This window comes from Polypterus senegalus, chromosome 13, assembly GCF_016835505.1.
Source record: "Polypterus senegalus isolate Bchr_013 chromosome 13, ASM1683550v1, whole genome shotgun sequence".
Taxonomy (NCBI): Eukaryota; Metazoa; Chordata; class Cladistia; order Polypteriformes; family Polypteridae; genus Polypterus; species Polypterus senegalus.
In genome coordinates this window covers 159,945,229-159,959,992 of record NC_053166.1, presented here as the reverse complement: position 1 = coordinate 159,959,992, position 14,764 = coordinate 159,945,229, and the positions used below count along the sequence as shown (strand labels likewise).

At 44.5% G+C, this 14,764-nt stretch overlaps 1 protein-coding gene across 4 annotated transcripts in view; it reads left to right on the top strand.

Annotated features, from left to right (window-relative positions):
- Nucleotides 1-14,764, top strand: part of myh11b (myosin, heavy chain 11b, smooth muscle) — a 77,990-nt gene that overhangs the window by 26,547 nt on the left and 36,679 nt on the right. For all 4 annotated transcript variants that reach the window (XM_039775315.1, XM_039775312.1, XM_039775313.1 and 1 more), the window contains 10 exons: nucleotides 1,985-2,077; nucleotides 2,562-2,625; nucleotides 4,365-4,463; nucleotides 5,395-5,538; nucleotides 5,727-5,822; nucleotides 6,960-7,078; nucleotides 7,729-7,881; nucleotides 10,808-10,981; nucleotides 11,751-11,924; nucleotides 12,116-12,230. In XM_039775315.1, the coding sequence (XP_039631249.1) occupies nucleotides 1,985-2,077; nucleotides 2,562-2,625; nucleotides 4,365-4,463; nucleotides 5,395-5,538; nucleotides 5,727-5,822; nucleotides 6,960-7,078; nucleotides 7,729-7,881; nucleotides 10,808-10,981; nucleotides 11,751-11,924; nucleotides 12,116-12,230 (1,231 nt within the window). The remainder of the gene's footprint in view (nucleotides 1-1,984; nucleotides 2,078-2,561; nucleotides 2,626-4,364; nucleotides 4,464-5,394; nucleotides 5,539-5,726; nucleotides 5,823-6,959; nucleotides 7,079-7,728; nucleotides 7,882-10,807; nucleotides 10,982-11,750; nucleotides 11,925-12,115; nucleotides 12,231-14,764) is intronic.

Below are 14,764 nucleotides of genomic sequence, written 5' to 3'. Positions count from 1 at the left end.
TCCAGAATCAGTAGTAAGTGAGAAAACCTCTGGTGTTAACCTCCCCGTTACTTTCAGGGGAAGGGAAAACAGAAAACTTGCTAGTTGAAAAGATTTACACAACCAAAAATCTTAAATGAATGAAGAGTTTAGTTCTATAAACAAAATTTAGAACATAAACAGGAAAATAGTCAAAAAATAAAAGCTCATATGCTTCCTCTATTGCATCTTCAAAAAAAGGACTTTTAGCTGTGTGGTAGGTTGGCGCCCTGCCCGGATTGGTTCCTGCCTTGCGCCCTGTGTTGGCTGAATATAAATATATATGAGAGCAGGATACTGAATTTCATTCTTACCAAGAACTTTACCTGGCAACTAAAAGAGAAGAATCCTATGCCACATGTCCTTTGAAGTTTGAATTCCCTGAACTACTTACTGCCTCTGCCATTTGTGAATTTTGAGGACACTGAAACAATTGTGACTGAACTTTAGCAGATAGCAGACCCCCGTGACCCTGTGTTCGAATTCAACGGGTTGGAAAATGGATGGATGGATGGACTTTTAGCTAAATAAATTAGCTATCTGTTCTATCTCTGAATACAATATCATATCAGGACACAGTGCTGTTACTGCAGTTCACTGATACGCTCATCGTGTTGAAGTGGGCGACTTCACATATTTATTATAATTCTGCCAGGCTCTCAGAACCCTAAACAAAAGACACCAGATGAGGCCTAGTAGCCAAAAATGATCCTGACCCCAAACACAGGAAGCAGGCTTCATTCATTACCTGCACAGGTCAAAACGAAGCCAAGGCTGAAAAATACCGGAAAGGGGAGAGGGAAACCGTAAAAACACCTGGCCCCCTATAGGAAAAACAATGTTCCTTTGTATCTAAAGATTTACTTAACAAAATTTCAAAATTGGATGGTGGCATGCTTACTGTAATATTATCAAAGACCCGGACTTTAGACTTTCTGGCTTCTGTCGTTGCAGAAGTGCTAAACGATTTCTTGTACAATATAAGCTAAAAAAGAATTTTCTACTATGAGTTATGAGGCTTTTCTTTACTGTTTCAATGAATGTTGTTCCATTCTTAAGCTTCAGTTAATGTTGTGTTTAAAATGTGAGAATAACAATTAATGTCCGCTAATGGTGATGGACAGGTGACCCAGAATCTTTGGGATCCACCGTCAAAATACAAAGAACCAAAGAGAACTGAAAAAAAACACAGATGCTAAATAATCACCAAATAGACTGAGAATGACATAGAGAGTTAAACCAACAATGAATTACTAAAACAACATAAAAAAATAATGATAATGACAATTGAAGATAAAAAGAGGCACTTTAAACAGGTGCCAGAGGAGGAGTCCTGGATTGACCAGAACAAATGCACCAGCACTATATATATATATATATATATATATATATATATATATATATATATATATTTTTTTATTTCAAATTCCCGTTCACCATTTGGTATGATATGTCTTCTGATATGACCAGTGTAAAGTGGTTTAAGTTGCAAACAAACAATAAGAATAGTTAAAAATGTGAATAAATCAAAATACACCCCTAAAATCATGACATCTAAGCCTGTGGGGAGTCCCTCAGCTACTGCTTTATGGGGGGACCACCCCCTTATGCTCAATATAAAGAGGAAGTGTAAAACAAGAAATAGCAATGGGCACTACACAACAAGGCATGACAAAAAAATAACAAGTGGTAGAGGCGCCATAACCAGACATTTAGCAAAAATACAACTAATGCAAAATGCGACGGATAAAAACAGAGGAAATAATGCACAAAGAGAGCAAAAAAACAAAAACAATAGGCTTTTTTTGTTTCATTTGTCATCCTAGGTTCTAGGTTCACAGCTTGAGAGTCCGATCCTGAAAGTTAATAAATGGTGGACGAGAGTGGCACCATTTGGCACCAACCACAAGCCCAGCGTCCATTAGTGCTGCCACCCATTAACCTTTTGCATCCTCAACTGTTTCAGGGGGAGCTGGAGAAGCAGCTGTTGCAGGCCAACCCTATCCTGGAAGCCTTTGGTAATGCCAAGACTGTAAAGAATGACAACTCATCCAGATTTGTGAGTATGGGTGGGCCAGGGAGGCGATGGGGATAGAGAATAATGAAAAATAAAACCTCTTTCCCGAAAATGATTACAAAGGGATGAAAAAGTTAGGACACGTGGCTCTGCTTGCCCTAAAGTCCTTGCTGTGCCAGGATCTTGCCGAATTTGCCCTTTGTGTTGGTGCCCAAGTTCTGTGCACTTCTGGGGCATGAGGTGCACATGCATGGTATACCAACCCCCAATGGTGCCCTTCTTTTTGCACCAAATAATTTGCTTTTATCATCAGTACTCCCATATGGAGTCTGGCAGGGCCTTGTTGAACTCTGCCCATGTCCTGAGTCACTTCAACCCCTCTGTGCAGGGCCGCCGGTCACCCTGGAAACATTCCATGACCTGTCAAGGTCAAAAGTCATAAATGATACTATCGATTTCTGCGCTGGGCATATTGGCATACTGGACTATTTCTTTGTTCTAAGTAAATTGTTCTCTTCTGTTTCAGGGTAAATTCATCCGCATCAACTTTGATGTCACCGGATACATCGTGGGAGCCAACATCGAGACCTGTATCCTTCTCTTTTAAGTGCCATTGTGAGGGCTGTCCTGAAGAGGGCACTCTGTGTGTGAAATTGTGTCTGCCGCCCATGCCAGTTTTATTTACCCAAGGCTGAGCAGGTTTTGTGCAGAAAATTCAGAGAAGTGAAGTTTTAGTCTACTAGGCTGAACAATTACAAAATGTCACGGTGACCCTTTTACTAACAATCGATGGTAGAAGATTACAGAATGATCATAAATCATAAGTCTGTAAAACAATATTACCACAAAAACATGCAGTAAGAAAGTTCCATGCGGGACTAATGATCATGAAAGTTGATTAGCCAGTTTAAAAAGAAGGGCACCATAGGGGTTAGCTATTTATTGTTGTTCTCACAGGTTTTGCAGTCCGTTTTCTTCTTTTATTACCTTCAAGTAAGAAAGATGCTTTGCAAATGAATTTTCAACTCAAAATGTCCCTGTAGTAACTCATAAAGTCACAAACATGGCAAAAGGGGTGAGAGGACTCCAAATGACCCAAAAAAAAACCAAATCTGGACCTTCTGTGGCCTGCCCAGAAGAGGTTCACCCCAAGTCACAAACTTCTACATGCAGGCTGAGGCTTACACAGCCCTAGGAATGGAGAACTGGCTTTAGAAGCTCAAAGATTCACTGAAGTTCCAAACTTGACAAAAATGCTTTATGGGGGTAGTATCTGTAAAAACTCTGGCTTGTGTAGACAATTCAAACTGTAGTAGTTACAAATTTAGTATTGGCAAAAATAGGGACAAATAATAAAATAATCAAAAAGTGGAAAAATAGCCTAAAAAGGCATTTCCATAGCAACAACGACTCAAAACACAATCCAGTAACAGAAGCAAAAGAATCAAAAATAAATCAATACTTACAGAAAAACTCCTAAGAAAGTCAATGAGCCCCTGGCTGATTCCTCCTCTTTGGCAGAGGCAGAGGGAGGAGCCAGCAGCAGTGATGTCAGTGTGACGTCACCTTCATGGGCTACACCCACAAAGTACAAGGAGTAGCAGTGTATTTAAAGAGATAAAGCATAAAATGACATAAATAGCATAAAATATGATAATCTCAAAATCAACAAAGTAACAATGACACACAACAGATACAAGCCAGGGAGTTACACGACAGTCCCGGGATGAGGGCTCATGAATAACGAGAATGCAAATGTGCCGATTGGCCAAAGCATTTCGAGCCTGCAGTCACCTCCTCATACCATCACACACATATGGCGGCAGCGGACCTTCATCTAATTAGTGGTTCTGCCCCTACAAACAGAAACATTAAGGGGTAAGGGACTGGCAAGAAATACAAACGACCAAATAAAACATAAAGATAGCAAAAGGCTGGGTATTAGACAAAGAAAAGGAAGGTGAAAAGACAGCGGAGGTACAGCAGCAGCCCTAATACTGAGCACATTAAAATGCAGCTCACAGTCACCGGTTGTCAGAATCAGCGAGTGATCACATTTAACACAGGGGCACATTCAACCACCGCCTAAGTCTGAAGTTTATGCAAGAATGCTGACGTTAGATTTCAATTCGGACACGACGCAGACTCTCGGGGGGAGAGGGCAGGTGGCTTAAGCAGCTTCAGTAATGGACAGATGGTGACATTTTGGGCTTGTTTGCCAACATCCGCTCCCTCGTTTCAGGTTCATTTATGTGTGGTTGGTATCATCTCTTTTGGTTGATCGATTTCTACTTTTGACAGCAGTTAGCCTTGACTCATTCTCTGACAGACCTTCTGGAGAAGTCTCGTTGTATCCGGCAGGCCAAGACAGAGCGAGCCTTCCACATCTTCTATTACCTGCTGGCTGGAGCTGGGGACAAGCTACGCAGTAAGACGCTTCACATGTTCTTGTTGGCATGATCTAAATAATAACAGGATTGCTGACATGGTGGTAGCACTGCTGACTAACAGTAAGATGACTGGGATTCACATCTCGGGTCTGCATGCTCTTTCAATGTCCATGTGGGTTTCTTCTGGGTGGTCCAGTTTCCCCCCACAGCTGAAGTTAGCTGAAGTGCCGTTGCTAAATTAGCCTGTGTATGTTGTCCCTGCAATGGACCGGTGCCCATCCAGGTATCGTTCCTGCCTTGTGCCCAGTAATTGCTGGGATAAGTTCCAGCTGTCCCATGACCCTGCCCTGAATAAGCAAGTTAAGAAAATGGCTGGATGGCTTAGGTTTATCAGGCCATTTCTTTCGTGTGTACAGAGTCCAGTGAACTTCTCGCTTGCACATGCTAATCGACACTTAACACATCGCCAGTCTCCTGAGCCATCATTAGTGATACGAACACGCTTACCATGAAACTCCTGTCTTTCAGATACTGTATATAGAGAAAAATGAAAGACTTAAGGGTTTATAATGTCCTTATAGTCCTGTGTGCAGAGCCCAACAATGTGGCATTTTAAAAATGGTTGGTTTTCTCACTCACCCCCATTTTGTAGCAATTTAAATGCTTGTGGCCATCTTGTTTATTGTCGATAGGGAAGTCACCCATCATGTGACACAGATATATTTTTTGACTTCCTTTTGGGTTTTCCATATCTGGTACCGCTTGTGCAGTCTTAAGCACCAATCATTTGTTCAGAGGTTTGCAACAATTTAGGCTCTGGTGTCCATCCATTCGTCCATGAGTCTTTATTTTATATAGCACCTTTCACATAGGCACTTTATGAAAAGTCATCTTGCACTGTTTATTTTTCTTCTTTTAAACCCTTTGGTTCCTTCCTCCTCCTCATCCTCTCCCTCCATCCACAACCAGGTGAGCTCCTGTTGGAAGGCTTCTCAAACTACCACTTCCTCTCAGCTGGCCATGTGCCCATTCCAGGACAGCAGGACAACGAGATGTTTGATGAGACGCTGGAGGCCATGGCCATCATGGGCTTTAATGAGGAGGAGCAGACAGGTGAGGGACATCTGGGGATGGTCTCACTCAGGATCACAGAGTGTCACACAGTCCACATGGCTGGGCCAGCACTTGACGAGCTAGTGCTCTACCTGTGTGTGCCCGGGCTTAACTGGCAGAGAGATGCATGAATCAGGGGTCTGTTCTCATTTTCTTCTTAATGCTCTTTGCCATTTCCTTCCACCCAGCCATGCTCAAGATTGTGTCTTCGGTGCTACAACTGGGCAACATTGTGTTCAAAAAGGAGAGGAACAACGACCAGGCCTCCATGCCAGATGACACAGGTGGGAAGGTGGTTTGTTTATATGAGCCAGCAGGCATTTAGGAACTTTAGATTTGAGTCCATTTTCAGAGGCCACATTTGTGCTGCCATCTTGATTTCTGCTCCTCCTCTGTCTCGGTTAAAAGTGGGGAGACACTGTGTGACATAAGCCGAAACACACATTATGGTGGAGGGCAGCGGTGAAGAAGCCGCAGCTCAAAGCAGTAGGATGTGTGTTCAGATTGTGGATTGCAGGCCGGCTGCCAGCCTGGAAATAGAGGAAATATGCCACAGTCCCTTAGAATTGACTGACAATCCTCATCATTAATATTAATGAAATTCATTTAGAGATTAATAGTAAAATAGAAAAATCTCTGGGATGAAAAATACTCAGAAGGATAAGAGGTGGCTGCTCATCCCTCTTAGGACTGACTGACAATCCTCTTCATTAATATTAATGAAATTCATTTAGAGATTAATAGTAAAATCTGTGGGATGACAAATACTCGAGAGGTGGTGGTCTTGATATTTAAATTGGATTGACCAGATTAAATGATGGAGTGAGGTCCTTTTCTGCTGTACGTCCCATTGGCATCATGTCCCCACATGCTGAGCACTTGGGTGGCTTGGCATCAAGAAGGGCATTCTGCTGTCACTATTCCTGCTCCATTACATCCTTTCTGCGATAAAACTGGGTAACCCAGCTGAACCCAGAAAAATGGATGTTTATCTGGCAGAGAGATACGTGAATTATGGGTTGAGCTATGGTACCGTGAGCAGTGTTGCTGCTTCTTTAGCATACGAGCCCCACGTTTGCTTTCCAGCCTGAATTATCATCCTTTTCCATTTGGTACACTGGCTGAGTTGCTGAAGCCGTCATGTCAAATGGGACAAAAAAACAAACCGAGTGTTCCCTCTAAAGGCTGTGAGTCTGAAATCCAAGTCTTTGATTTGCTTGTTTGTTTTAGGTCCCCCAGGTTTGAGAGGCTAAGCCACCAAAAAAGGTTTTTAAAATGTTTTAAAGTTGAGGCTCATTCTCCATCAGTAAAACACTTCAAAGTTAGGCCTTCTGGCAGCCCCACCAATAACTGTTCTCCGAGGATGGCTTGTGAGCCATGCCATGCATCCTTTACGCTTTCTGCTTTTGTTTCCCCTCCAGCTGCACAGAAAGTGTGCCACCTGCTGGGCATCAATGTGACGGACTTCACTAGAGCCATCCTCACTCCTCGCATCAAAGTGGGACGCGACGTGGTTCAGAAAGCCCAGACAAAAGAGCAGGTATGGAAAACGTACCCCTTGTGCCGCCCTCATCCTCATTTCCGTCCACTCAGTCAAAGGTGGGGGACTCCTTAAAGTCACCACATGTGAAAACACAAGCCAAGCCACACTTAATTGTACAGATGCAGCTCAGAATGTGAGAATGTGGGTTCAGTTTTAGAGGTGCATGCTGACTTCTGGCCAGAAGAGACAGTCTGGATAACAGCAGGCTTCTCAATGCCGGAGACTCTTAGGGCTGACTGGCAGTCCTCATATTTAATGTTAAATAAAATTCCGTCTCTGTGAAGGAATTTGCTCAGGGTGATGCCCATCCCCTCACTCAGCTGCTCGTCTTCCCTGAGATGGTAGCAGTGGGGATCAAACTTGGGATCTTCAGATTACAGAGCAGTCTTCTCAACTCCTTCTGGTGTAACAGCCAGTGGGGCGTCTAACAATGAGGATTTCTTCTGAGAAAAGACAAGTGGTATAGTGACCCAGGTTCACCAGGAGAGGATGGGTGTAATGAGGTGATCTGCACTCTTTGTTCATCTCACTCTCCAGTTCAGTTGTTGCCACTTCTCTGCCACATTCTCCTATCTCTGCTGGAAGCTAATGTGTCAGGATAACTCGGGCAGAGGTCACCTCTGATTCTTTATTCTTCTCATTCACAGGCCGACTTTGCCATTGAGGCCCTGGCAAAGGCCATGTATGAGCGACTGTTCCGCTGGATCCTGGGACGGGTCAACAAGGCTCTGGACAAGACAAAGCGGCAGGGGGCATCCTTCCTGGGAATCCTGGATATCGCAGGCTTTGAAATCTTTGAGGTGGGTGCAGAGTGTACCTGTGCAGGCTTACTTTGGGGAAGGTGCCATGTTTCCAAAGAGGTTTAGTTGGTGTGCTGCCCCATCTTATATCACTTCTTTGGGTAAAATCTACATTTTCCAGGTGAAGAAAACCGCTGGGGTGACAAACTGGTTACATTTACAGATGCAGTGTGCAGGATCCGAGACCCATGCCTAGTTGTTTTCTGTGTGTTCTTCTCATGTCTGATGATGTGGAAGAAAAAGCCACACAAAGACGTGCAGGTCAGTTAATTGCTGAGTGCCCTCCTGTAAGTTAGCCCTGCTTCGGACTGGCACACCGTACAGGGCTGTTTCCCACCCTGTATCTGGTGCTGTTGGGATAGGCTACATCCCCCTGTAATCTAAACCGGATTAAGCTGATTTAAATCTGAATTGTATGGCAGTCCTTTATTTTAATCTTATGATAAGGTCGCCCATCCAAAGGGCATGAATAAATCCCAGAGACCAGCCTTTCAGTAAAAGTAGCAGGCTTAGTACTGGCCACCAGAGGGCACCTTCTTATTGAGCAATGTGGTAACAATTCAATTCTTTGCATTTATATGGCGCTTTTCTTACTACTCAAAGCGCTCAGCAATTGCAGGTTAAGGGCCTTGCTCAAGGGCCCAACAGAGCAGAGTCCCTATTGGCATTTACGGGATTCGAACTGGCAACCTATGGACAGATGGTCACTTGTAGCTGGGGCAAGTGAGGTGCCACCAAAGGGCACCTTCAAATTGAGCCATGTTTTAAGCTATGGACAGCTGGTCATCTGTAGCTGGCCTAAATGAGGTGCTACCAGAGGTTGCCATCTTACTGAGGCATGACTGGCCATGGATGGATGGTCACCTGTAGCTAGCCTATGTAATGTGCCACCAGTGGGCGCCTTCTTACTGAATTGTGTCACAGGCCATGATAGCTGTCCAAAGTGAGATGCCATCAGAGGGCTGTCACTGCCGTCTCCTGAAATGTAATTTCTGGGAGAATTAGGGTGCAGTTCTCCCAGGGGCCACCAGATGGCAGCAATACCTTATGCAGGGGTCTCCAACACGTCGCTCGCGAGCTACCAGTAGCTCTCCACCCCTTTCCAAGTAGCTCTCCAAAGGGTTAATGACTCCTACATAAATTTGAAAACTTGATTAGTCAAATTAGGGGTGGGCGATCTTTCCAAAAAATCATATCACGATCCTTTTAACACAAAATCACGAACCACAATCTGAATTGCAATCTGTCTTTTCAATGTGGCATGCACTTAAGAGAATATCCGGACTCAAACTCATCAAGACCTAAGTAGCACTTGATTTTAAATATCAAACAAAGTTGAATTCAATTGTTCTCTCGTTCGCTAGCCAAGCGGAGTTAAGGAACACTCCCCAAAGCTAGTGAGTGAGTGAGGAAGGCCCCTCTCGTCGGTCCGTTGTGTGTCTCTGGGATTCACACAAATAAATCGGTACCGCAAGCAAACTATGATTCTTAGTTAGATGAGGGAAGTCGCAAAATAAACCGAAATGTTTAAGCAAATTATAGAAAAAAACCGTGATCTAAATCCTTTAAGTAGTTCTCTCATTTGCTAGCTAAGTGGAGGTAAGGTACACGACCGGAGGCTGCAGCGTGAGTGAGCGTCCCCTCTGCCCACTGTGTCTCACTCGGATTCATGCAAATAAATCGGTACCACAAGCGCACTATGACACATAGCGAAATGAGGGAAGTCACAAAATCAACCGGAATGTTCAAGCAAATTATAGAAAATAACCCGATCTAAATCTGTTAAGCGGACAGATATACAGGCAGACACATTGGATTTTATATATTATATATTAGTAGACCTTCAAAATAATGTGCAGTTAAAGTCTCAACAGCATTCTCAGCATTTCTGGAGCTTAGTAGAGACAGATGACTAAGAATCTTCACCAAGCACCTCTGAAAATGTCTGCTTTGTTTGGGTCACCATAGCTCTGAGAGTCTGACGTGAATGTCATGAAATCAAAGTTCAGAACAAGACGGACAGACGAACGTTTAAATGACTCCATAAGAGTGAACCTCAGTGGCTCCACTCCTCCGTACACCTGCCTCTCTTGTTGACTCCATGCAGTGCCAGTCATCGAACACACATGCAACTGGACCTGTGAATAAAGTGAATCAGTGACATGTGACAAAATGACAAATGAAGACGTCATATCTGCGTATTTGGAATTGCATTGTTTTGTTGTGACAGCATTCAGGTTTTAATTCAATAGTGTGAGATACACTAGAAAATGCATACAGATAAACAAAATGCACTTGCAGGTGAACTAAATATTTTTTGTGATGTTTTAATGCAAAATGTGAGTTGTGGACACCAACATTTTGTAAATGTTCAGGCAAAACAAGCTTATTCAGTTTGGGTTGAAATAAGCTATGAGAATAAATGTTAGAAAACATGAGGAGCTCTCTGCCATTTTCATTTTGTAAAAGTAGCTCTCAGGAGAAAAAAGGTTGGAGACCCCTGCCTTATAGTGTCATGCCCGCTGCTTGGTTAACCCCTGCCTCTGAGGTTTCTTTTGAATGTTTGGTGGATTGGTGGCTATTAAATCGAGAATAATCAACGTAGCTCAGCAGGTGCCACGACCAACCTGACCTACTGGTTTAATGTTTGGTTGCCTTTGACATGTTCTTCCAGTCCTTGTGGGTTGTTCCAGTTCTTGTGACCATTGCTATCCAGGGCAGCTTTCCCTCTCTGGTGATGTGACCGCCCAGTTAAATCCGCTGAATTTAGTGAATCAGCAACAGTTTGTGGTGGAGAAGAAGTTCACATAGCAGTGAGCACAGGCTCACCACAGCTTGGGGGCACCATTGACATTAACAGCATTCTCCCTGTAAACTGCCTAGTGTTTGCCAGCGTTTCACACGTCATCTCCTCTGTGTGTTGCAGGTGAATTCTTTTGAGCAGCTGTGCATCAACTACACCAATGAGAAGCTCCAGCAGCTCTTCAACCACACCATGTTCATCCTGGAGCAGGAGGAGTACCAGCGTGAGGGCATCGAGTGGAACTTCATTGACTTTGGCCTGGACTTGCAGCCATGCATTGAGCTCATCGAGAGACCGGTAAGCTGGCCGCACAATATAGAGGCAGTTAATGCTGCACCTTAGTGATCTGAAAGGCGCGATATGCTTATTAAGATACGGTGATGGGCACTGGAAATCTATTTCATTGAGACAAGATATCAGCACACGTCTTCACGCCATGCTGAGCCACTCTTATGAGGCTGTTAACGCTGTATGTGGGTGATGATACAAGATGTGCAAGGCACTATACACTTTAAAAATACACCCTGTTACTATGTCCTGCTTACTTGCACTTAGTGCTGGTGCCTGACCCACATGACACATTATGTGTATTAAGGGAGTATGACTGGCACTGAACATGCCAGTGCCCTTCAGGCTCTTTGACAGACTGACACACCACTTCCCCTTGTAGCCTACTCAGTTGCTTTTAGTGATGGTGAGTGATCTGTAGGAACTATATGCATACCAAGGCACTGGACATGTCATCTCCTCACCAAACACCCTGCCAGGGTGCTCTTAGCGATGATACCTAACCTGCAAGGCGCTATATGGGTTTTGAGAAAGTGTGACTGATGTGGCCTGAATTCTAATGCAGCATTTAGTTTCTAAATTTGCTTTTCATCCATCGATCACACAACATAGTAAGGCCACATCCACGTCATGACTAATTACCCGCCTGCCTATTGACTCACCTGTCTGCCTTCCTGCCCACACATACCCTATGAGTTCCCATGATTCCACACCACCTACTTCTGAACAAGTCTTGCACCAGCCAACTGATGACCGATTGTCTGCTTCTCGTCCACAGAATAACCCGCCAGGCATCCTGGCCCTGCTCGATGAGGAGTGCTGGTTCCCCAAGGCGACGGACAAGTCCTTTGTGGAGAAGCTCTGCGCTGAGCAGGGCAACCACCCCAAATTCCAGAAGCCCAAGCAGCTGAAGGACAAGACAGAATTCTCAGTGCATCACTATGCTGGCAGGGTGAGTGACTGGGGGAGCCTTAAAATTGTGAATCTTGACTGGCAAGTCTAGTGTTGGTTTTATGGCAGCCACAGGTGGCATGCCAGTGATGCATTTTTAGGATGGGGGTCAGCTAGGTGGCATGAACATCCACCCGTGTCTAATAAATGTCCCTACATGGCCTGTATGTCTCCTTCTGCCATCATGTCCAGGTTGATTATAATGCCAGTGAGTGGCTGACCAAGAACATGGACCCTCTGAACGACAACGTCACCTCTCTGTTGAACCAGTCCTCCAGCCAGTATGTGGGCGACCTCTGGAAAGACGGTGAGACGTTTTCTTTGTCGTTTTGATGCCATTGCCAGGCAATGTCTTTGTCTACATTCTTTTTTGCCCGCACTGCTGGTAACAAAATTCTGTTCACGTTAGTCAACTTCTGATTTGTGTGCCAGGGTCCCAAGTGCAGGAGGGAGCACCCACTAAATGTGAAATTCTCTTCAAATCCCCTGCAGTCCCTCATTCAGACCCATCTTTATGATTTTACGTCTTGCTTGTGACGTATCCATTGTTTCTGAGCCTCCAATTCTATTTGCTGTGTTTTTCGATTGTTGTATTTCAATGCCATGACAGTGACATCACCTCACTGTCATTTTGTGTGGTCATTTGCTACCAGTGCCAGCTTGTATCTATGTTTGCATACTGCTATGCCCATTACTGGTCACATGGACATGGAGATCACATGGCCCACTGTGTCCATATTAAATTAAACAAGATATTGGTCAGGTTTGATGATTATGCTCAGCTAGGAGAAAGAGCAGGCAATGAAAAATAAGATGCATCATCACAGAGGGACCTGGACAGAAAACAGGAGTGGGCAAATAAGTGGACCATAAAATTTAATGTAAGTAAATGTGTAGGAAGGGAAACTGTGACATTTGAAGACACAGTGGGGAGGCGTGACATCTTATGAGAAGGACCTGAGAGTCATAGTGGACTGGTCACTGTCTACACCCAAACAGTGGCCAGAAGTCATTAATTAAGAGGGCTAATAGGATGTTAGATTATAGGAGTATAGTGATGTGCTGTGCTGTGTGGAGCAGACGTCAAGGGCGATTGTGCTTAATCTGTATAACACACTAGTGAGGCTTCACCCGGAGTGCTGTGTACAGTTTGTGTCTCCATATTACAAAAGAGACGCAGAAGAGCAAGAGAAGGTCCGGAGGAGGGTGGCAAAGCTGATTTAGGGCCATGGAGAGCGACAGAGTAAGTCAAGTAAGGTTATCAGTCAGTCAGCCATTACCCAACCCGCTGTATCCTAACACAGGGTCACGGGGGTCTGCTGTGGCGCAAGGCCGGAACAAATCCCAGGCAGGGCACACACACACCAAGCACACACCAGGGACAATTTAGGATCGCCAATGCACCTAACCTGCATGTCTTTGGACTGTGGGAGGAAACCCAAACAGACACGAGGAGAACATGCAAACTCCACGCGGGGAAGCGAACCCAGACGGGTCTCCCTACTGAGAGGCAGCAGCGCTACCCACTGCGCCACCGTGCTGCCCGAGTTAAGTTATACTTTGTGCTAGTTAACTCACTAGTGTGTCACAACCTGCAGTGTTGTGTACACCGGTGGTCTTCATATTAGAAAATGGCAAAGCAGTGCTAGAGAAAGTCCAGAGGAGAGCAACAAGGCTGATTCAGGGCCATGGAGAGAGACAGAGGAGGAAAGACTGAAGGAGCTTTACAGTTGATGGCAGTGCACAGGAGCCATTAAGAAGGTTAATAGGATGGTAGGTTATATAGCGCCCTGCTGTGTAGAATGCAAGTCAATTGTGGTTATACTTATGCCATTTAACTTATTAGTGAGTCACAGCCTGCAGTGCTGTGTATGGTGGTGGTCTTCATATTAGAAAATGTCAAAGCAGTGCTAGAGAAAGTCCAGAGGAGAGCAACAGGGCTGATTCAGGATCATGGAGAACAAACAAAGAGGAATGACGGAAGGAGCTAAGCCTTCACAGTTTAAGACGGCATACAGACGCCATTAAGAAGGCTGCTAGGATGTTAGCTTATATAGCGCCCTGATGTGTGGAATAGAAATCGAATCTAAGCTGTGCAATTCACCAGTGAGGTATCAGCTGCAATACTGCGTGCAGTTTTAGTCTCCATGTTGGTAAAAAGGACATAGCAGCGTAGAGACTAGGCTGATTCAGGACCATGGAGAGCGACTGAGGAGCAGAGGCTGAAGGAGCCGAGCCCTTTGTTTCAAACAGTGTCCAGACGCCATTAAGATGGCTGCTAGGATGTTAGGTTATAAAGCACCCCTAACATGTAGAGTACAAATTGAGTGAGATCATTCGTAAGTTATATAAACACACTAGTGGGGTCTCACCTGGAGTACTGTGTGCAGTTTTGGTCTCCAGATTGTAAAAGAGACATAGCAGCCCAAGAGGCAGTCCAGACAAGAGCAACCAGGCTAATTCAGAATCATGGAAATTTCTGGAGGACAAAAAGACCAAAGGAGGTGAACCTTTACAGTTTATGACAGTGCACAAACTCCATTAAGACATCTGCTAGGTTAGGTTATATAGCGCCCTGATGTTTAAAATACGTGTCGAGTGAAGTAATACCTGAGATTTATATCACACTAGTGAGGCCATACCTGCAGTACAGTGTTCAGGTTTGGTCTCCTTATTAATAAAAGATGACAGAGTAGCACAAGAGGACACCCAGAGAAGAGCAAGTAGACTGATGCAGGACCATGGTAGAGCGAGTGAAAGCCTGGAGAAGCTGAGCCTTTACAGTTTAAACAAATGGACAATCAGAGGTGACCTGACTGGAATGTCGACAGTCACATTAAA